The sequence below is a fragment of the Oryzias melastigma genome, linkage group LG21 (genome assembly GCF_002922805.2).
Source record: "Oryzias melastigma strain HK-1 linkage group LG21, ASM292280v2, whole genome shotgun sequence".
In the NCBI taxonomy this organism is placed as follows: Eukaryota; Metazoa; Chordata; class Actinopteri; order Beloniformes; family Adrianichthyidae; genus Oryzias; species Oryzias melastigma.
Window position 1 is genome coordinate 25,468,999 of NC_050532.1, and position 23,271 is coordinate 25,492,269.

At 40.4% G+C, this 23,271-nt stretch overlaps 1 protein-coding gene across 4 annotated transcripts; it reads right to left on the reverse strand.

Moving 5' to 3' along the window:
* Window positions 1-6,994: 6,994 nt before the first annotated feature.
* Window positions 6,995-23,153, reverse strand: cfap65 (cilia and flagella associated protein 65). 4 transcript variants are annotated; one of them, XM_024286784.2, is made up of 35 exons: window positions 23,033-23,153; window positions 22,847-22,917; window positions 21,754-21,941; window positions 21,573-21,675; window positions 21,122-21,288; window positions 20,846-21,051; window positions 19,658-19,794; window positions 19,358-19,583; window positions 19,026-19,291; window positions 18,790-18,963; window positions 17,797-18,023; window positions 17,568-17,724; window positions 17,354-17,476; window positions 16,131-16,367; window positions 15,800-15,939; window positions 15,655-15,739; window positions 15,436-15,582; window positions 15,213-15,363; window positions 15,007-15,135; window positions 13,385-13,586; window positions 12,799-12,912; window positions 12,637-12,727; window positions 12,478-12,560; window positions 12,342-12,408; window positions 11,376-11,486; window positions 10,940-11,131; window positions 9,893-10,039; window positions 9,679-9,822; window positions 9,504-9,611; window positions 9,289-9,423; window positions 9,186-9,224; window positions 8,909-9,114; window positions 8,708-8,827; window positions 7,213-7,509; window positions 6,995-7,144 (listed from the first exon to the last, which is right to left on the reverse strand). In XM_024286784.2, exons 2-35 carry the CDS (start codon window positions 22,913-22,915, stop codon window positions 7,102-7,104), a joined length of 5,031 nt encoding a protein of 1,676 aa, XP_024142552.1. In that variant the 5' UTR covers window positions 22,916-22,917; window positions 23,033-23,153; the 3' UTR covers window positions 6,995-7,101. The 4 variants fall into 4 exon arrangements, with proteins under 4 accessions (XP_024142552.1, XP_024142551.1, XP_024142553.1 ...); XM_024286783.2 differs by having other exon boundaries at window positions 21,754-21,956; XM_024286785.2 differs by having other exon boundaries at window positions 21,754-21,956; window positions 22,880-22,917; window positions 23,033-23,146.
* Between the last annotated feature and the right edge of the window lie 118 nt (window positions 23,154-23,271).

Consider the following 23,271-nt stretch of genomic DNA (forward strand, 5'->3'; position numbering starts at 1 on the left):
CATATTTTTGTTTGTGGAGGGAAAAAATAACTTTGCGAGAAGCTTTGGATCAGTTTCCAGATATTGGCAAGAAGATTTTAGATTTTGTGCAAAAGCAGAACTTGATTTGATGTCCAATAAATGCATCAAAAATGGTGAAACATGCTCCTTTCAACCCAGAATTTAACAGCTTTTAGATCCACTCTTACCAGGAAAACTCAGAGCAATGAATTTGTGCATCCTACCCAACATTGATGCTTCCTTTCACTGCAGACGTTTATCTCTCTTAAGGTCCTCCTGCACATTTCACACCTGCTGGGAATACGTTGAGAGCGCTGCTTTGTTAAAAAACAGTCCTGAGATGTGAAAACAGTCTCACCTGCAGGAGCACGCATCTGCACTTTGGCTTCATCCTGTTTATTTTTCTGCTGAGGGTCATGCTGAATGCTCCAGTTTCAACCAGGCTTCAGCTGCTGGGTAGCATACCACGTTTGACTCCACACAAGTCCAGAGAGGTTTGCGATTTATTTAGGAACGTCGAGGTTCTCTGAGTTCAAAACAAGCCCAAATCATTACTCCACCACTGCCATGCTCGACAATGGTTACCACGGTGTTTTCGTTTCTAAAATGTGACGCTGGCTTTGTTTTGTGCTGGCTCAGTGAATATTTTCCTATTAAATTTCATCTAATTTTTTCCTCTTTTTTACCCACAAATTAAAAAATTTCTTCCTCATGTGTCCTGGCCAAGAAGCAGCATCACAAAACAATGAATTAGATGGACGTCAGACATATTATTTAGATCAGGGGTCTCAAACTCAGTTTACCTTGGGGCCACTGAAGGCAGAGTCTGGCTGAGGCTGGGCTGTATGGGGTTCCAGTTGTGCCAAAAATGTGTTTTTGTGTCCACTGTCTATGTCTTTGATCCATTGTCTATGTCTACTGAACAGGTTAATTGTCTAAGTCAGGGGTCTCAAACTGGCGGCCCGGGGGTCATTTGATGACTTTATCAAGCACTAAGATAGCGATTCTGTTTTCCTATTTACACTGGTATTCTTCTTAAGTGAAAGCAATCTTCTTTCAAACAACATTAAATTCCTGTTATACACGATGTACCAAAAGTAAAGCAAGAAAAAGACGAGCTGCTGGATGACCTCCATTGTTGTTGCTTTTCTAATCGTCACACTACAATGACACGCTAGCGTCTACACCGCGCACGTGCCATGAAAACAAACTGCTCAGTGGAAGCGAGGCTTAACTGAGTGGAAACGCTCGCCAGAATTAACTGGACCGTACCGTAGCACTCCTCCCGTACCGGACTGGTAATTAGAAACAAGGCTATAGCTTCATCTGGTCTCATATTCTAGACCTGAAAATTACAACAAAAAAGGAAAAAAAAAAAGCCAAGGTTAGTAAACATGGTGTTTTATCAGAATTGCTCCTTTGTTTAGTAAATGATGAGTTGCCAAAAAAAATTTAACACGTTAAATAATAACATAATTGAAAAGCAAAGAGGGTCAAAGGGTTTACTGGTGACAAAAACCCCAAAAAGAGCTTCTCCGTTCTGAAAAAGCAGACTTTCCTTGCATTACCTGCTGTAACAAGATTATTTTGCATAACTGGGTTTTTTTCACATCCAGACTTTCTGCTTCTGGACATGTAAAATCATGTGGTAGCCAGAAGTGTTAATATTTTATCCTACAACCTCTCTCACACCCTGTGTGTGTGTATGTGTGTACCAGTTATGAAGGAATTTCATGAACATGCCTTTCTCCTGGGGATTCCAGCAATGACTGTGGTTTGTTTTAAAAAGGTTAGGGCCTTCATGTGTTTCTGATTTAGATCTAATTCAAGCTGTCAAATAAAATATTAGTCCCAATGGGATTTCTAATCATTTTTTATCTTAATCGCCGGGGAATGTGTTTTGTGGACTGTTCTGTGGAAACAAAAGGCCACATGTGTGGCACAGAATAAAAGAAATGTGAGGAATAGGAGGGTGGAGGAGAATCATATCCAGAGGTAGGTGGTGCTTTCTGGCAGGCGGTAGGAATCTGCTTCACGCCCAGATGAATCTAGTGTCAGAGAGGGAGTATGTGTGTGTGCACGAGTGGGACAGGTGTGGTGGGACAGCGGCTACGCCTATTAGCTTTTGCTAGGTGGAGGATTGTGGGAGGAAGCCCTTCATGATCCAGACCCATGATTTTATGCTCAACTAATGACAGACCAAAGGGAAAAACACAAGTTCTTGCAAGTGGTGTTTGGTTTTTCTGCACAGATAAGCCTTATTAAGATGTAGCTTGTGCAATGTGATACAAACTGAGGCATAAATAACCATTAACTGTTAAGGAACACTGTTGTGAGTTTTAGGATCACACAGGAACGACTGACAGATTGGACTAGATTGAACTTCTGTTTAGTTTAGTTCAAAGCAGTTGTTGCTGCATTTATTTTAAATGTTTAACGCGATTCAGTTCAGTTTTACTCATAGAGTGCAATTACACAAGACAGTCGTCTCATTTGGCTTCAAACGGTAATTGTCCAAAAACATAAAATCATTTGCAAAATATAAACAACAGCTGATTGCTAAACTGAACTAAACAGACTTAACTAAACTGGGTAGTAGGTAGTAAAAGGATAAAACCTTAGGGATGTCCACATCAAGGATGGATCCTCTCCCAGAACGAACAGGCGATGTACCAAGACTGTTAAAGAATTAGCTTATCTAACTCCCAAACTACATGTTTGAATAGTGTAGCAGTTGGGCTTCATCCAGATGGAGCTGGGGGTACGAACCAGAGGCGAGGTCCACAGCCAAGATGAGCCAGAGGCGAGGTCCACAACCAAGATGAGCCTGAGGCGAGGTCCACAGCCAAGATGAGCCAGAGGCAAGGGTCGATGGCCAAGCCGAGGCAGAGGCGAGGTCCACGGCCAAGATGAGCCAGAGGCGAGGTCCACAGCTAAGATGAGCCAGAGGCGAGGGTCGATGGCCAAGCCGAGGCAGAGGCGAGGTCCAATGCCAAAGACAGGAGTGTCGACTAACAAGCTGGATTCTCTCCTGCTCCCACAGAGGAACAACATATGCATCGCACTGCACATCCCAAACAATAACATGGATCACAACAGTAGCTGCGTTTCCACTCACTATGAAAATGTGAAAATTGGATTTGCGATAAAAATTCACCAAATGTAAACATGGCAATTTTGAAAAAACATGCACTTATAAAAAAGTTTTTGCGCTTGAAGGAGGTGGTTTTTAAGGCGTATCGAAAACTATATATTTTGCAAAACTGCAATGGAAACACTCCTTTCAAATGAAATGAGTCACGTGACCAACAACTGGATGGCAATGCGCTTTTTGGTAAGAACTGGCAGCCTCGGGCACAGGGGGCGCCACAAGAGGTCCCACAGCATCACAGCTCATTAAAAGTTGAGTGTGAGATGTGGAATTGTTGGATCCACAACTCCTCTGTAAAATCACCAACCAGGATTTCCCAAAATCTCTTCATCCGTAGCCACTCCCACGTGGCTCGCCACTGGATAAATTAAATGTGGTTCTTTGAGAGTCTTTCCTTAAAATATCTGATCCTGTGATTTATTTGGCACTGAGGTTCGGGGCTCCAGTAGTCGTCAGGGCTCACCAACCTATGTGCCTTCCATATTTATATCTCCTAGCTCTGCAGAGGCAGAACAATGGCAGTCAACAACAGCTTGTGTGTTAAAGCAGAGAAACATAAACAGCATCCAGGATGGAGGTCCTGAGGACTGAAGTTCAGGAGCAAAGAGTTTAGTGGACTAGATAGGAAATGTGAAACAATTATGAACTTTTAAGACACTGCACTGTAATTAGTGGAGCAATAATGCTAAATAGTGTCACACAGTAACAGCAGGTGTAAGTAAATAGGTAAATGCTGTGGTCATGTGACTTGTTAGTTTTTTTTGAATTGGGAGCCAAACTTTCAGCTAACTTTTCAAAATAAGACAAAGAAAAGACATCATCCTTAAAAATAACTTTGATGAATAAACTAAAATCACATCTATATATATATGTGTGTGTGTGTGTGTATAAACCCTCAGACCCTTCCCAAAAAATTGGAGTATCATGGAAAAGTGTACTCATTTCCACCAATCCATTTAAAACATTAATCTGTCATAGAATATATATTCAGGGCCAATTGTTTGAATGGATTTCAAGTATTTATATTTGTTTATTTTAAACAAACTGAGGTTCTACCTCATAAAACCCATGAAAAAATAATTTTGTAAAATCTGATTATTCTGAATTAAGGACTCTTAAATGGATTTATTAAAATCCTTACAGTCTTCCATGATATTCTAATTTTGTATTTATATTTATATACATTTTTTTACAATAGAAAAAGATTAGATTTATTTTTAAAAAGTGATTAGTTAAATGACTCTATGTAGAAATAAAGTGAGTTTGATTGAAAAATAAATAAATCTGAAAGCAGTTAATAAAATGTAATGAACAAATGATAAAAAAGTGTTAATTATTTAGTAGTGTATTTTAACTAAAAATGAAAGAGAAAAAAATCTTTCATTTGAATTAAATTTCTGCAGAATCTCATGAGCCTCCAGAACAGGTGAGAACTCCACGAGTGAAACCTGCAGGCCTCTGCATTCTTTATATTGTATTGGGTACGTTAACATAATGCTAATAATGCTCTATCTTCCTGGGATCAGGTTGGATCAGGATGGGATCCAGCCCCTCTAAAACTCTGAACGGGGTAAATGGGGATACAGAAAACAAATGAACCCAGAACGGAACTGGGACATTTCCTAAACTGTTCTGTATAAATGCCAGATTTTTCACATTCCTTTTGATAATTGAGTTAGCACGTTAGCTAAATGTGTCTCTACAACAAATAATCAACGGGGTAATAGTGTGTTTTAGAGAGAAAACTCCACAGTGTTTGCATTTATTTATAAAGTCAAGTCGTGTTTGTTTTTGGCGGGAAGAGTCCAAGGTGACCAAATGTTTGATATATTTTGTTTACAGTCGCGTAAACAACACCAACCAAAAACACCACCAGCTCCCCCCTGAGTGTCTGAGCCCTCGCTGGGGTCTTACATGATGACTGTCAATAGACAGAATAAAGAGGAAGATCAAATAAAGGGTGCACGGTGGAGAGGTGGTAAGTGTCGCTACCCAATCAGAACATCACAAAATGCACTCAAGTATTTTAGCGGTCAGAGTATCTTTTGAGATGTTAACGATGATAATTACCTCCTAAAATCTTTACAATGATGAAAAAAATGTGTATTATTGTCAAAAAAAGAGGAATTTCCTAACAGTGAATCGAGACATTTTTAATCTTTAGTTGAAGTGCTGAGACTCAAATCACGGTGATGTGTCGGCACTAACCGTAGCAACACACAGCTTAAACAAATAACAGTACCTTTTTTCTTAATTCAGGAGAGAGAAAGAAACACAAACACACAAAGGACAATTTAAAGTCACCAATCAAGTATGCGACATTGCTGGGATTTGAACCATGGTCTTCTCAGAGTAAGATGTCAACACTAACCACTAACTGTGTGTGTTTGTGACACAAGAGCATTGTGAAACGCTCCTAATGGAAGTAGATCTTGAATGAAATCCAAACATTTGGAAGCTGTGTAAATACGAGAGCGCAGGAACAGGTGAAAACAATCCAGGTCATTAGAGTGAAGAGGGAGAACGAGTCAGAGGAATTCTAGTTCTGGTTCTATTGAGTGTTCAGAGACAGCAGAGCAGAAGTTTTAGAGACCTTCTCCAGAGCACATGGGGATTCCTCCATCAACATGCCTAAAGCTGAAGGTTCCTCAGATGAGGAGCACAAACTTCTTCAGGGGATGAAAACCAGGATTTGCAGCAGAAACTGCAGGCAGCTGCTTTCTTTACAGAAACTCAAACTCAACATGAAGAAGCTTCAACTTTAAAAGGTTCATTTTTTGTGGCTTTACTGCCATCTAGTGGATTTGATAAAAAGTCACTTTAATGGAAAAACCTCAGAAAACTATTTCTAAGTATAGTCAAGAACTATAACAAAAAGAGAAAATTCAAACTGGAAACATTTTCTTAATTATTAAACTATTATCGACAAACAGTGTTTCAATGTTTTGCTTAAACAGAAAAACGTACTTTTGCTTCCAAAACAATGGAACTTTTAACAGCTGCAGTTTAAAATAATTACATCAAGATTATACATTACTATTCATTTCCCCTCTTTTCTGCTTAAATCACATTTGTTCTTTTTTGAACAACTTAAAAAAAATAATGTAAATATTGACGTTGAACCTCAGAAGACAGAAAGTTTTTTTTGTGTGTGAATTCAAAAAAAAAATACAGAATCCAAGTATTATAGTTTTAACTTTATAACAAACCAGCTTTCTAACCAGAAAAAATAAAGCAGCCTCTGAATCCAGGAGCTTAAATAGACTGAAGGAGTCGTCAAGCTGATTATTACAAACTGAAGCAGGTGTGATCATGAATCCAGGTGAGGATCAGAAACTGAAATTAAAACTCAAAAGGATGTATGAATGTAATTAATGTATTTTAATCCTTTTGTTTTATATTTCTATTATTCAGTTAATTTGCACAGAATAATGAAACTCTTTGCAAAGACTAACACATGCATTAGATTCTCTAAAGTTTTTTTTTCTTAACAAGAATCTGAGGCGTGAATTTAAAACACAAACATTAAATATTTTGCTGCATTATTGTTTTTTTTTTCTCCTTTGTTGTTCTTTTAAAAAAAAAAACGGTTATGATGATAAAGTATTACAATGACATCTGTATATCTACCAATTCTTCTTTATCAATTAAACTACAATTAAAAAAAGAAATATTTTGTTGCAGGTGACAGACAATGGTAGTAATGGAGCCGCTGACAGAAACTCATCTGTTGGGACTGAGATTATGACCAGGAAAACTGTGGAAAAACATTTTATGGATCAAATCGGTTTTTGTAATATGTGTTATGTTTTAGTTTGAATTTATGGAGATTAAAAGGCAAACTATGTGAAATATGGTTTTATTTAATGTAATGCACACAGACGGATCTGATGAGGAAACACTGATGATGAAGGGGGGGGCAGACCAGCATGATGAAGCTGAAGGAGTCTTCACTCGTCCGTCTGTCGTCTGTCTCTGCTGCTGAGTCTGTTTCTATGGGAACAGAAAAGGTTCAGAGCTTCTGCATCGTTCTCCTCTGTCCAGGTTGAGCTCACATTTACCTCACTGAGGGGGACGGTACAGACACGCCCCTGGGGGGCGCTGTGAGGCCCAGCTCTCCTTTGACGGCCGCCATCATCAAGTTCTGGAAGGTGTTCATTAAAACGGCCTCAGCCATGTGAACCGGGACGCGCTCGGAGGAGGAGGTCCGGGTCGGTCCTGCTGTGGCCCCCCCAAAAGCAGGAGGAGGCGTGGGTGGTGTGGGGGAACAGCAGGACGTTTCTGCAGGACGGTAAAACGGCGCCTTGGACGCCAAAGACCGTAAAGACTGAAGAAAGACGGAATCAGCAAGAATGTCTCTGAAAATGAAAAAATAATTTTACAACCCAGAATTTTAGAACTTCATATTAATTATTTGTCATTAAATATTAGATGCATTTTCTTCTGATTTCATGTGACTGACAGGAGCTGGTAAATCTGCAGAGTTCTATCACAAAATAAGAATATGAAGAATCCAAACACGACGGCAGACTCTTTATCAATAGAATCAGATCAGCTGATTCACACAAACACAAAGAGCTGAACAGGAAACAGAAACCTGGAGGGAAAGATGACGCAGAAATCCAAATGAATAAACTGGTTCTAAAGTCCAGCAACCATCACTAACAAAACCCTAAATGCTGATCCTCACAGCTGTGCTGCAGCATCAGAGAGCTACTTAATCTGTTTAATAATCTGACCTGAAATCAAATTATGTATGAACATCAGCTACGATTAGGCTGCTTTAGTTTATCTGCTGCCATTTCCATGAATCATCTGTCAAAGCTGGACTCAGAGGCGGACATTCAAAATAAAAACAAAAGTTCCCTCAAAGGAATAATTTCAGGTCATGAGTAAGTATTTTGTCACAAATTAGTATTTTGTGGACAAAAGTTAGTAAGAGGAATTGAAGTTACTATAGTGCAAATTTTTGTCCATAAAATGCTAATTTGTGCGCACAAAATACAATTTTTGTGTACAAAATGCTAGTTTACAAACACAAAATAGTAATTTTGTGAATAAATTACTAATATGTGTGTGCAAGACTAATTTGTGTGCAGAAAATACCAATGTTTGTGCATAAAATGCTAATTTATGCAAACACAATACATATTTGTGTTCACAAAATTCTATTTCTGAGCAAAAAAAATATTTTTGTGTACATAATGCTAATTTATGCATGTTAGGATATGTGTACACAAGAAAAACTTGCTAAATGCTAATTTATGTGCACAAAATACTTATTTCTGTGGAAGAAACGCAAATTCATGCACACAAAATACTAATTTGTGTACATAAAAAGCTAATTTCCTTATTCATGTTGACAAATGATTATTTTAAGAGAACATTTTTTTTGTTGTTTAATGCTCAAAGCTCTGTAGGTTTTCTTTGATCTTATAAATGTTAAACTGAATAAAAATGTCTTTTTAAATGCTGGTATGATAATAAGTTCTATAGTGGCTCTGAATTCAATCTAAATGTTTTCTAAACTGCTTCTTTGTAAAGTTTTGCTGTTACCTCAGCAGAGAGTTTAGAATGTTCACCGTGACGTCTCTGCCAGGTCGGTGCAGCGATGCTGGTTGTCCAGCAGGGGGCGATGTGCTCACAGTACGCCTGGGGTCCATCAGCTGAAGGTATCTGCAGAAAAGGGGACACATCTTTCACCAAACCAGAAGTGATGTTCCGTGTGCTCGATCAGGAAAACACATGGAAGCTCACCTGCAGTGTCTTCTGAACCGTTCAGGCAGGTGTGTGCGGTAAACCTCAGGTGTATGGGACTGCGCCGTCACACTCAGGTGCAGCAGAGCAGGCTGGGGGGGTTCAGGGCGTCTCCATATTTGAACTTTCCGCTCAGCTCTGCCTTGTTTGGTGCATGAAGTCTCTGCTCTCTTGAAGCTTTCGGTGGGATGAAGTGGAGGAAGAGTCTGGAAGAGGGGTGTTAAAAAAGATTTATATTTTAGACACATTTTTAATTAGCTGTGGTGCCAAAACTCACCTTGCATTTCCTGAGCCTTCTTGGAAGTCGTGTCGGCTCCTGATTGAAAGAAGAAGTCATGAATGCAGAGACCATGTTAGAACAGCTGTCTGTGGAGTCGGACCTTTTCTATCAGGAGTATCCGTCTCTCAGAAACGTTTGGGTCTGAGACCGTGAACCCGTCCAGCTGTCGTTGCTTCTCTTGTTCCCACAGATCCAAAGCTTTGAGATATCGAGTGAGTGCAGCCTCTGGAGTGACCTGTAGTAAACACAGAGACCAACACGACTGACTGACAGGCTGCTGAGCTGCAGATGAGTATGACACGAGGATGCCGGTACCTGACAGACCAGGTCCAGCTGATAGACGGCGGGGTAGTCAGAAGGAGTGAAGGTGAGGACGCACAGGTCACATCCTCCTGGACCGACCCGACCCCGTTCTGGACGGATCTGTCTCATCAGACAGAGCAGGTTTTACAACAAGTCTGAGTTTTAAAACAGAACTATGGTGACAAACCTGCAGGCCGCTCTCCAGAGGAAGCTGCCAGCTGTAGACGACAGAGTCTGTGTTCGACACGTTCGTCAGGAAAAAGATTCTTGAAGATGGAGAGAGGACGGGGATGTCCCCCAGAGAGACGCTGTCCTCTGACAGGAACAAAAGCTGCAAACCAGAAGAGATCCTCCGATGAAGACATTGAAGTAGATCATGTTTCTCTCATAGATGCTCTCACCTGTCCAGGAAACGGCCTCCTCCGGACAGAACGCACCGCCACCTCACAGTCAGAGTCAGAGGAGTTCAGCTTCAGAGCCTGAAGGCCTCGACCTTCAAACCTCAGGAGGGCGGAGCTGCTGTTCTGGATGTGGACGGGAACCTCCATCTGGTGATCCAACAGAGGGAAGAACTGAAGAAAAACTGGAAAAGTTGCATCACCTGTGATGATGCTCGTGTGAATGCTTTTTACTGAAAGTAATCACTGAAGAAGCTGAAGCTTTTAGCTGAAAATTGTGATGCAATTTACTTTAATTCCTGAAGGGATTTACTGATAATGCAAAAGCTATTTGCAAAATGTTAAATTTGCTAAAAGACTGGAAATTTTGTTAAAAAAAAAACTATAAAAAATAGCTGAAGCTGATGTAGATTTCATAAAAAAAATGTAGCACATTTTCTTAAAAATCCTTCATACATGCCAATTGTGACCGTGCTTTTGCCTATCCCGGTTGTTGATGGGCGAAGGCGGGGTTCCCCCTGGACAGGTCGCCAGTCTGTCACAGGGCCTCAATCACACACACATTTATTCTACATGACCTTTTTTTTTAAATAAACATGAATTATGTCTATTTTTTGGCACGAACAAAAGCAAAAATATAAAAAGAATGTATCATTTCTTAAAAAGGGATTTTTGTTAACATTTTTCCCTTTAGTAGAGGCCAAATTAGCGAAAAAGCTAGCCCGTTGCTTAATTACTAGCTGAACTCCTAAATAGACGAAAATTCCTCAGTTAGCCTAAAAACTCCAGTAGATAACAATTAGCCAAAAATGTTAGTATATTGCTAAAATATCAGCTAAATGCCTTAGATCAATCGCTACTTTTATGGATCGATTATTGATAAATTAAGTATAGATCGATTCAGATCAATTTTTGAGTATGTGGTGGAGTTGAAATTTCCCTCAAAGTTGAAAGAAAGAAAGAAGAATTACAAAAACAATCTGGTCTAGGACGGCAGCGGGACAGAATGACGACAAAACCAGAGAAAAAGTCATCAAATGTCAGATTTACGTGGTAGACTTTAGCCTCCAGTGGAGAGAAGATCCATTCCAGCACAGCCGTCCGCCCGGGCAGAACCTCTCCACGAGGATTGAGGCAGCGCAGCACGGCGTGGTTGAAGTTGTCCTCCTGAAGCTGCAGCAGCACAGATGAATCCACCTCATAATGGACGCTGACCGCTCCACTGTTGTGTATTTCATACATCTGGACAGTAAAACAAAAGAAAAAACAAATTTGGGTGAAAAATTCATGTTTAATTGCCTAAAAAGAAAATTAAAATACATTGAAAAAGAGAAAAATCATAATTTGTACTCATTAAGTTATGTAAAAAACACACAAAAATACATTTTAGTTAATATTATCAGTGATAAAGATGAAAAGGTCCAAATCCAGGCCACATTAGTAACTTCAATGCTCATTTTTTTCACTGAGTGGAAGTGAAACACACCTGCAGTGGAGGACTGCAGTCTCCAAGAGCCACTGAGGAGAAGACATGATGACCAGAGGCAAAGTGCAGACACGGTTTATCTAAGTCTGCTGTCAGCCCTCGAAAATTCAGCTGAAAAACGCCCAAAGTGTGGTCAAAGCACAGAAACGAGACAGGAAGAACTTTTCTTTTAAACCAGGGGTGTCAAACATAATCGCACATGTGGCCAAAATCCAAAACACATCTTAGATCGCAGGCAGAACAGTATAAACATTTATTGAACACACTAAATCAAAATTTTTAAAACTTTAAAACTGTAACTTTTTAACATTTATGTACTAGATATATAGCATTACCTGTGATAATGCTAGTGTGAATGCTGTAAGCTGAATTTGGCTGCTGAAGTTGCTAATGCTGATAGCTGAAGATGCTGAAATTGATAGTCACAGCTGAAATTGATAGTAATTGATAGTCTAATTGATATTAGCTAAATGCCAAATTAGCCTAAAACCAAAAAAAAAACTTAGGTTAGCCAAAACAGCTACCAAGTGGCTGAAAAAATAGCTAAACTTGAAAACAGCCTAAAAAACGTAAAAAAGAAGAAAGCATCCAAAACAGCTAGCATTTAGCTGAAATATTAGGTAAACTCCAAAATGGACTAAATAAATCTTAGTAAATAGTCCAAAAAGCTATCAGAATGACAATTTTTAAAACTATAACTTTTTAACTTAATTATGAATAATAAAAAGGCAGGAATATTATTCCAGTATAAATCAAATTAAACCTTAAATAACTTTTGATATTTTACCCTCCATAAAAATATATATTGTGAAAATTATACATGTTAGAAATAAGCACGAGATAACATCGGGCCATTAATAACAGTAACATAAAATGATCTGGAGTGCCGGATCCGGCCCCCGGGCCTTGACTTTGACACATGTTTTAAACGCTGCTGTGGAGTGGCGAGCGGCGTGTCAGCCTCACCCACATCTCTCTGCCATGGGAGAGTCTGAAGACAACGGGCAGCCAGTGTGATCCACTAAGGTCGTGTCTGTGAAGGAAAAACTTCATTTTTTATCTTCCATTTTCCAGTCACTCGGATTTTGCAAAGTTTGCTGACCTGTAGCTAAGGCACACCGCCCTCTGCTGGCCAGAAGGCAAAGTTCCCGAACATGGAGAAATGCTGAACAGATGTTCCCCCGACTGTAAGATTTATATTTCGTTACTAAAGCTCCATGCATGACTCAAACATGAGAGACTCGATTCTAAGGAGGCTCACCTTCTCTTCATTCAGCTCCTTGCTGCTAAATTCTGCTCCGTCTGTCCAGCGGTCCAGCTCAACCTGATGGTCGTCAGGTAACAAGAACGCCCTGATGATACAGATGCTGATTGAACATCGGTACGAGCAGTTTTTGTCTTCCTGGTTCTGTCGTTTACATACCAGTCCACCGGCACAGAACCAGGGTTCTGAAACATCAACATAAAGCCTGAAGGGTCTGAATTCAGAGGAGCAGAACTGAAGTTGAAATCCAGCAGGACTTTGGTGTGGTTGGACCTGTATAGATGAGAAAGAAACGACAAAAGCTTTTAAAGTGCAGAATTGTTGTAATTTCTCATTTTTTAATCGTTAATTTGGAAAAAAGAAGAAAACAAACTAGCATAAAATGGGAAATGTGGAGATCAGTGTTTTCTTTAAATGTTTTACCAAAAACAATTCTTTGTAAGCCTTTTTTTTTTTTTTTTTTTTTTTTTACATTTCTATTCCTTCAACTTCTATCAGAAACAGAGCTTCAAACTTGATTTTCTTCTAGTTTCTTTACAGAGTCCAGAGGTGAAGTCAGATTATCCATCATACATCTGTGGTGGTTAAGCCTCACAGTGGGCGAGCATTAATAAGCTTTAAGATCTTTTTCTGCTATAGTAAAATGAACATTTTTCATGTTTCTTTGTTGTTTATGACTAAATAAACTCATCTGAAACAGTGTAATCTGTAGTTTAAACCATGAATGTGTAGCAGTGATACTGACCGCCGTTTGGTGGTCGTTTGAAAACAGAGACCCGCAGACCGCACGTGCTCATTGAAGCCGTCCAATGAGAAGAGTTCCCACATGTGCCGCTTGCTGATCACGGCTGCAGCTCCAGAGCTGCACGCATCGACCACCTGTAACACGGGAATCACCCCCTCCGCTCGCACCTCGCACAGCGTCTGAGGGGAGTGCAGAGCAAACCCTGGAGAGAAGACAGGAGGACCTGAACATCTGCAGGTCAGGAGGCTGTGAGCCAAAGACTGAAGAGGTCCTTCATGCTGATATTTGATCAGAATTGGCCTTTCCATGTGCTTGGTTGACGTCCTTTCACAACACTTTCTCATCCAGTCGCTTGACATTGGGAGAGTTGGACCGCTGCACAGAGTCTTCATCAGATCCTCTGATGTTAACCGGGTTCTGGTTTGGAAATCCAGATGCATCACGCTCACTATTCACCGGTTACACTTGATGCAGCCGGGTAATGTATTCTTGGATCCATTGGTAGAAGAAAACTGTGATTCAGCAGATTTAATCTTCAGGATCAAAGTGTGGCTGAACCTGGAAGACTTTTACTGTAGACACTCAGGTGGGTGATGAAGGCTGAGTGCACTCACTGCTTCCCCTCAATCCTCAATCATTTCTCTACCGACAAAACTGAAGCCTTTTTCTGAGTAGTGTGACTGACGGCTGGATTTCTTTAGGCTGTACAGCTGTTGGTTCCATTCCCTTGAGTTCTGCTCACACTTTGTAAGCAGAAATGCTTTAAATGTTCTTGGTAAACACAGCAGTGAGTTGGATTTCAGTGAATTTGATGTGAAATCATAAAGTGATGTCTCACTTTGATCATTTATTTATTTTTAACCAAATTCCTTAAGATAATTCCATAACATCCATATATCCATCCATCCAATCATCCTTCCATCCATCTAATCCTCCGTCCATCCATCCATCCATCCATCCATTCGATCATCCATCCATGCACCCATCTATCCATCTGTAGCTTTGTTTTTGTTTTGTTTTTTTCTCATTAGGAAAAAAATGCCTCAGACAGCCTCGTAGCCTAACAACTTATTCTTATAATTAGTATCTATTTGGACAACGACATTTTGGTAATTGTGGTGTCACACTTGATCATTTTTAAAGCAACTATAGCGGTGAGGCTGGCAGAGATTCTAACTCCATCTTATCCAGATGTGTAAAGAAATTCTGTTATTTCTTGATTTCTTGTCATGACGGTTTTTCTTTTACGTTGCTTCCCCTAGTGGCAGAATTGCGTATTGCAACCATTTCTTTAAATAACCAGAACTCGCCACAGGAATGGGCAGGAAACTGGCTTTTTTCCTCAACATCCTTATATATTTTTCTCTTCATGACTGGACCAGATTAAACCGTCTGGGCCGTATGTTTGACACCAATAATTTAGAGTCCCCTATTAACCAGTGGACCTTGTTTTTGCACAAAGATTCAAACACGTGTCTTCTTGCTGTGAGGCGAGAGTGCTAACCACTACACCTCTAATTCAGCCCTGATTCCACAGTACAGTTTCAGTTTTTAAACATGTTCTTATTCCAGTTTTAGGAACCTCATCATGAATGTCAAAGCTTGACTGAGACAGAGTTTACCGTTAGCATCCAGAACCTGGTAGCTGATGGTCCACAGGTACTGGGCTCTCCTGTCTGCTCTCAGAGTGGACCTGAGTGCTGCTTTACAGCGTGAATGGATGCTTCCTCCCTCACTGTGCAGCTGTAGAGCTGTGAGGAACAGATGTCATACGATTGGTGAGGAAATGCAGAACGGACCGGACCTCCAGACGTTTCTGAAACACCACCTCTCCTCTCAGAATCCGAATTTCCTGTCAGCTTCTGCTGCACAGTGAGGCGGAAGGAGACGGGACAGGGGCTGTCATTTACCAGAGGAACCTCGATCAGCCGATCGGTTCCCACCAGAACCTCCCCCACATCCAGAACGGGGTTCTCTGCCTACAGAGGAAACCACACAGATCACTTCTGAAGCTCCAGAAACTAATAAAAACGGATAAATCTAAAGACGACCTTTATGGATCCACAGGAGCCCGTCCCAACCACCTCCAGGGTCAGCTGGGATTTTTCAGATCCATCACTCTGAACTGGCCAGAAGCTGAGAGTGGGTTTGATCTGGTGGGTTTTCTCTGAGACGGGACGGAAGGACCACACCTGCACCTGCAGGCGGAGTCAAAGTGACAGTTTTTAATGAGCCACAGAGTCATTGTAGACGTAAAGTTTGTGTCTCACTGAGCTCTCATTGGGATGCAGAACACCAGCGTCTGGCCCGACGCTGAAAAGATTCTGGTGAGACTCGGGAACGCTCCAATGAAACCTAAAATCAAGAAAATAAATGATGCATCGAGACAAGAAACAAGAATTTACCAATATCTACCGTAAAGGGAGGCGGCTTAAGTTCCTGATGTGATGGCGGCGCTGCGTTTCCGAGCCCACGGCTGTGGGATGGAAATATAAGATGGCGCCACAGTCCAGAGAAACACGCGGCTTTTCCAGCACGCTGAGCACTGACAGTTCCTGCAGATGGAGATCTCATATGAGCCGCTTTTCTCCTTCACAATCTACTGGAATGATCCTGTTAACACTTGAAAAGTTCTAGTAAATCAAAGAACATAAACACTGAAGTTGTGGGTTTGGCTTGTGGCCGCTCAGGACCTCGAGGGTTCTTCTTCTTGGTGAGTTGTGCGTTCATGCTGTGTGTGTAGCACCTGTGTGAAGTCGGCTGCATTGAGTCGCAGTGACACAGTGAACCCCTGTTTGGGGCTGTCCTCGGTGGGAACTGCTCTGAGGGTGAGGATCTGATGACGCCGTGGCTGGATCAGACCACAGCTCGGCAGAACCTCCACGGACTCTGGTCTACGGTCCAGGCAGAACGTGAGCGGCAGGTCTCCGTGGTTCTGCAGGAGCACGGTCCGATAGGAGACAACAGCGAGCGGCGGAAAGCTCTGACGGAAGAGGACAGCAGTGAATGTGTGTGAAGAACTGCTAAACGTTAGAGGTTCAACCTCCTAATATAGGAAACCATCATAAATAATCTTATAAGGAGTTCTAGAAAACAAACTTTTGTGATTTCAATGGTGTTTATTCAAGAAAAACACCAAAAAAACTAAAAAAAGAAACAATGCAAATGATCCCACAAAAAACCTCAGATAAAAATAATAGAAATAATAGAAAAAATGACTTTGAATAAATCAAATAGTTTATTACTTTTATTCTGAAAAACTCTGTGATTTTCCTAAATTCTGTAAAGAAATGGAGACACATTTCAGGTTTTCACAAATTAATATTTTGTTTTTTTTTTTTTGGTGAAAAAGCTTTGAACTGTCATGGGAGAAATCTTTTCAAAATAAAAAAAAAACTTTAACATTAAAAATTAGAGAATGCAGCAATTTAATTTTTATTTTCCCAGGTATCTTTAATTAATATTTTCAAATTTGTATTTTTTAATAATTAAACATTTACAAAATAAAGATTTAAAAAGCAGAACCCGGATAAATAAAGTAAAAACGAATGTTTCTGTTGCTAAAAATAATGATAAAATGCTTACAAAAAGGTAAAAGAAATATATAGTTTAAACTTACATCAAACTCTAAAGGATGTTGATCATTTTTGGTCTGAATTTGTCCATAATTTGTATTTTTTGCAACAAACTGGATTCTGCTCATTTTTAAGACTGATCTGTGTGTACATCACCTTCACCTATTAGTGGTTAGGATGGGCTCCAGCAACCCAGTGGGCTCCTAGGGAAGTTTGAGTTCAGCATCAATAAACCTCGGAGCTTTTTTTTTTTACCACAGTTAGGTCTTGTAACTCACTTCTTGTCAAACATGTTTTTCTAAAAAAGACCTTTCCTCATCACAGTTTTCCTTCGCTTCCGTCTGAGAGTCAGATTCCAGGGTGAAGCTGCGTTCTTACTGAGCTTGTGTCTCACCACATGAGAGGGCATCAGAGAGCAGTTTGGTCTGAAGTGTTCTCTCCCCGACTGGAAGGAGTGGCCGATGACCCTGACCGTCCCGCACCAGGGGGGACCCGGCTGTCCCACACCAGGACTGACCTGCAGCATCCAGAGACACAAACATGTCAAACTGCAAAAGGAAAAAGCTTAAGCTTCAGAAAATCAGCTTATGTTGGTGAAGTTACTACACCTTATAGAATGCAAAGCACTCTAGCCGTCCTCCGTGCAGAGTGTTGAGATCTTTAGGGGCGTACGTCACCAGGAAGGAGGTGGACTTTAACGGAGCCAGGTCACATGACGAGGGTGAGAGCGTGAACGGAGAATCTTTGACAAGAGTCCAAACCAGACTGGAATCAGAGAAAATGACCTCAGAAGGTTCGCCATCACTGAGCCCAATGCAGATCTTTCAGTGGAGGTACCTGAGCGTGCTGCTGCTGTGGTTTTTGATGGAGACGTACTGAGAGGAGGAGTCGTCGGTGGAGGAAGATGAAGCTAGTTTGTGATGGAAGAGGAGCTCGTGTGGCGTCAGAGATACATGTGGAGATGGACTTGCAGAGGAAAGGTCAGTGCTTCCCATGTAAACTCTGTAAAGTTCTTCCATCGGTGTGTTTGATCTGACAACAGCAGCGTTTGTTTGATTTGGCTCCTGGAAAAGAAAAACAGTTAAGACAAAGACTGTGATCCTCTAATGAAAAACAGATTTGGTTTAAAGAAAGGAGCAAAAAAAAGGAGGGAAAAGTGAAAACACTGAAAAGAAACACCTAGAATGACATCTTTGAACATCCTGAGGCGTCGCCGGTGATGCTTAAATTCACAAAATGATTTTTCACCAAGTACCAGTCAAATTTTGGTGAGTCTTTGAGTCTTTGGTGGGGTCAAAGTTTCACTCAAAGATGTATTACGAAAGAAGAATTGTGAAAACAAACTGGAATAAGAAGTGATTGAACGAGTTAAACTTTACAACTCCTCTAGGGGTACTAAAGTGCTTCACAATAAAAGAAAGACAGGATAAAAAAATAAAAAAATTAGGCAAATTGAGACCAAAATTAAAACCAGAATAAAGTTACAATGCAGAATAAATATGCAGACAGTCAGTGTGAGTGTGACTCATAAAAGGAGCCTCTTTGAAAGGTCTAAAAGAAAAGACTGACATGTGTTTAATTATGTAAAAATTCCAGTGAAAGCTGATAAACTGTTATTTTGAATACTTCATCCTCTGTAATCTGGAGAAATCTCTGCGTTTGGGACAAAGCCCCAAAATACTTCTGATTAGACATGATTCTGTTCATGCGTCCTCAAAAGTTCTCTCAGCTGGAATAAGCTACATGTAATCATGACTGGCGCCCCCTTTAAAATGATTTAAAATGAGCCGAGTTGAAGTTGTAACCTCTGAACTGCACGTGTGCACTTGCCTCCATCGTGGGGGCGTGTCCCTCTTGTGTGTTTGGATGATGCTTATCATCATGCTTATGATGTATATCTGCTGGATTCTCTCCGTGGATTTTCCTCACATCTCTGGGTTTCCGTCCTGCAGGTTTCTGGAGCTCTGAGCGGCAGGTTCCCACCAAATCCAGAAACATTGGCTCCTGAAATGACGCTCAAGTAAATAAACTGATTTCTTCTCATGTGGATCGTCTGCACCCCCTACCCTGTGCAGGATGAGACACGCCACTCTGCTGCTGTGCTCCATGACACTCCTGGGTCTGTAAACTGCTGTGACTTTGATGCGGTTCTGTGGGGGAACAGCGCCCCCTGCTGGATGAATGCTGAAGATGCTGTTTGAATTGTTTATTTCCCATTGGTAGAAAGCCTCAATAGAGGAGGAGTTTATCATCTCCAGAGTCTGAGCTGCACTCTGCTTTTCTTCAACACTCCCAAAGTCCAGCAGAGAGGAGGACAGGGACACTTCAGGACCTGAATGAGAGGATCTGTTCAAAACACACGCAGCAGTAAAATCATATTAATAAAAGTAATTCCCACCTGTGCACCTCCCGGTGAGTTTGATGTTAGCTTTGCTGAGCGCTCCTCTGTAGGTCAGAGACAGATACTCCACAGAGACGGCGTCCACCTCTGCTGGAGAATATGTGACTGACGCTCGCAGGGATCCTCCGGCCACCAGCACCCCCGCAGTGACATCACAGCTGAACTCTGACCCGAACACGGGCTCCACGCCGGGCAGCCGCGACAGAGAAAAGGACACCTCTACCTGAGAGGGGAGGGGCATCCAATGATGTGAACTGTGCCTTGTGCAGGTATGAGTGTGTGTGTGCATGCACTCACAAGAGACGGGTTAAAGATCTCAAAGTGTCTACACGAACTGTGACCAACCGCCACCGACCCAAACTGCAGGACTGGATCTCTGTGCTCGTTTTCTCCTGAGCTTGTAAAACCTCTGAACTGAAGGTGAGGATATTTAGCTGGAAAGACAGAAAGTGAAACAGATTGGATTTATTTTATTTCTTTACACACTTTAATACTGTATAACCTTTTCTGGATGAAAAACACTCAAAAAAAGACAATTCTGCAAATAAATTGGCTTTTCATAACCTTTGAGTTCCCTGCTGATTACAGTTTATTCCTCAGAAGACAGAAAGATTCCAAGAAAACGTTCTAAAACATGTGTCAAAGTCAAGACCCGGGGGCCGGATCCGGCCCTCCAGGTAATTCTATCCGGCCCTCCAGATCAGTTTATTTTATTGTTATTAATTGCCCGATGTTATCTTGCGATTATTTCTAACTTGTATAATTTTGACAAAATATATTTTTATGGAGAGTAAAATAATGAAAGTTATTTAAAGTTTAAGTTGATTTATTCTGGAATAATATTCCTGCCTTTTTATCATTTATAATTATGTTAAAAAGTTACTGTTTTAAAGTTTTTAAAAATTGGCATTGTGCTAGTTTTTTGGACTAGCATTTACTAAGATTTTTAGGCTATTTTGGAGTTTAGCTAATATTTCAGCTACATGCTAGCTGTTTTGACTAATTTAGCTTTTTTTCAGTTTCTTAGGCTTTTTTAAGTTTAGCTATTTTTTCAGCTACATGCTAACTGTTTTGGCTAACCTAAGTTTTTTTGTTTGTTTGTTTTTTAGGCTATTTTGGCATTTGGCTAATGTTTTAGTTGGCTATCAACTTCAGCGTTTCCAGCTATCAGCTTCACCATCTTCCACTATCAGCACTAGCATTTTAAGTAGGCAAAATCTGCTTTTAGCATTACTAGCAGAATCACAGGTAATGCTATATATCTAGTTCATAATTATGTTAAAAAGTTACGGTTTTAAACTTTTAAAAATGTAGTTTTATAGTGTTCAATAAATGTTTATCCTTTTCGGTCCGCAACCTAAGGTGTGATTTGGATTTCGGCTCCTTGTGGGATTGAGTTTGACACCACTGCTCTAAAATGATCCCTTTAGAATGATTTAAAAGAGTACTAGCGAGTCGGCCCTGTTTGCGTGTTCTCGTTTGTACCTCCTCCTTGCAGGAGCACAGAGCAGCTGTCCGTCCAGGCCTCCTCCTCTCCAAACCTGCAGTGCGCCTCCTGCTGGAAGACTTTGGCCTCCTGGGGCTCAAACACCACCGTGATGCTGCATGTCTGCTCCGGTTTCAGGAGGCCTCGCGCTGGACGGATGTGGAACGGTGGAGCACAATCCCACAGGAAGAACGTCTGCAGTTTACTGTGTAAACAACTGTGATTTAGGGTCCAAATATCAGCTGAATTACAACATCATCCACACTCAGATATACCTGAGGTTTTTCAGAAGAAACTGAGCTTGTGACGAGTGCTGGACCCCACAGAGGGGCAGCAGCACCGAGTCAGGGGCCTTTAAGGAATGAGAGGGGGTGACGGCCCGCAGGTTCACTGGAAAACGTCCCTCTGCACTCAGAAACTCGATGCAGTCCTCGTACTCGCACTGTCACGTCCAATCAGAAGGCACCGCCGTGTTACACAGAGGCTTCAGGTGGACATTTTTTAGTGTTAAAATCTGACTTTTTAACTTCCTAACTTATAAAAATGCAAAAGTAGGGTAACCCAACCACTGCCTGAACCCCTTCAGGTGTCAACAGAAGACATTTGAGGCTTCGTAATGATGCCAAATATCAATTGTAGTTTTGGTTAATTAAAAAAAATATACAAAAAACATATTTTGTCTCTAATAGTCAGGAGGTTAAGGATAAAATTGCTGGAATGTCTCACTCTTTGAAGAGGTCTGAAGGTGACCGGAATGGAGTAAGAAATCCCAGGACTTAGAAGAACCGTGTGAGGAACAAAGGTTTGGAAAAACCCGGATTCTGGAGGTCTGTAAGGAAAACACAATCTTCATGTGAGGACGTCCTTGGTGATCAGAGTGAAACTTTAAATATGATCTTTTAAAAACCTTATGCTTAGTTTGTGCAGCTTGTTGCGAACATTCCTCAACACCAGTGACTTTGTGAACTCTCCGCCTGGCTCCCAATCCTCCCACACCAACTCGGACTCGGTTTCCAAACCCAGGAACCACCGTCTTTGGCCTGAGGCTCGCCTGAGTTTCTTTACATCCTTTTGTCTGGGATGAAAGTCTGGATCCTGTAAGGTGTGGCACTACAGAAGATTTTTTTTCATAAAGAAATGACTCACAGGCTTCCACAAATAACTATCTTTTCTCTCATTTAAGAAATAATTTTACAGATTTTTACAATATTGTTGCAAATAACTGAAATTAGTTGTTCTTATTTGCGATTAAATCACCCAAGAGCTGTCAGATGATCTCATCTTTAAATTTTGGCAAGTAGAAGATTTAAAAATGGCTGCATAACAAGCCCATATCATCAAACCTCCACCACTTAGTTTGGTACGGTTGAAGGTGCTGAGCATCCAGGCTGATTTTTGTTTTTTAGTTTGTTCTCAACTTTCAATCAGTCATTATTTAAAACAAAAAATGTTTTTAAATGTTTTTTTATATCCTTTTAGGATTATGGTCATTCTGCTTTTTTAAATCAACTTTTGCACAGGAAAGTGAACATTTGTGCCAAATAAAATGTCAACCTTGTCTTTAGAAAAGTTTGAAAACTCTGATTTTTCTAATTGAACTGCAAAACCCAAACAATATTTTCCTCTGGGCTTTCAAATTTTTTTAATGATGAAAAAAATACATATTTTGCCTAATTTGACCCCAAGGGTTCTCCATTGTTAATATTAAGATCATGAAATCTATCAAGCTAAAACTAATCTGTTAAGATACCAAGGAAGTGTAGCTCAAAAAAAGTATGCTGCCAACAAATCTTTTAAATATTGGCGTCATCATCAATAAAGTAAAAAAAAGGGCCTTCGTAGCTTACAAAAATAAAATGAATAAATATGTGAAACTTTATTACATTTATTTTGTGTGTATGATGTAAAGCGAAATAAAATATGATTATTCTTTTTACTTAAGTACTTAAAAAAATTAAACGTCTTTTAAGCGTTTAATCATAATTTTACTCGGCTTTTACTTTGAAATCCACCGTAGAGCGGGAAGGCTTTACCGGAAAGGGCTCGTGTTCTTGTGCTTCAGCGGACATCCCTGTGGAAATTCGAGAAAAAATTACATTAAAATTAACGTTTATGCGTTTACAAGTTTTACGTGATGTTTATAAAGAAAATATCAAAACTTAAGACTGCGTTTCTGCTAAATTCACCTCTTTTTAAGCTGGATTTTGACGCTGGAGTCGGAAAAAACCCTCATACATTACAAGGGTTTTCGAGTGCCTAAGTTGCTATGACAACAAATAAACGCAGTTGTCTTCTGGGAAACTACGGAAAACGATGAAGGACTTCCCAAACTCAAAGCATAAATAAATTAAAATATTTTAAAATGTAAATTAATGCTCTGTCTTTATTTTCAATAATTAAAAAAACTTAACACTTAAATTGAAAT

Bases quoted from the DNA above. Each gene is read 5' to 3' on its own strand.
- cfap65 (XM_024286783.2), bottom strand. From the start codon at position 22,915: ATGTCCGCTGAAGCACAAGAACACGAGCCCTTTCCGGTAAAGCCTTCC. The intron at 15,583-15,654 runs GTGAGACACAAA...CTCCGCCTGCAG, and splicing joins TGCATCCCAATGAGAGCTCA to GTGCAGGTGTGGTCCTTCCG. The intron at 7,145-7,212 runs GTAAATGTGAGC...CTGTTCCCATAG, and splicing joins GTACCGTCCCCCTCAGTGAG to AAACAGACTCAGCAGCAGAG.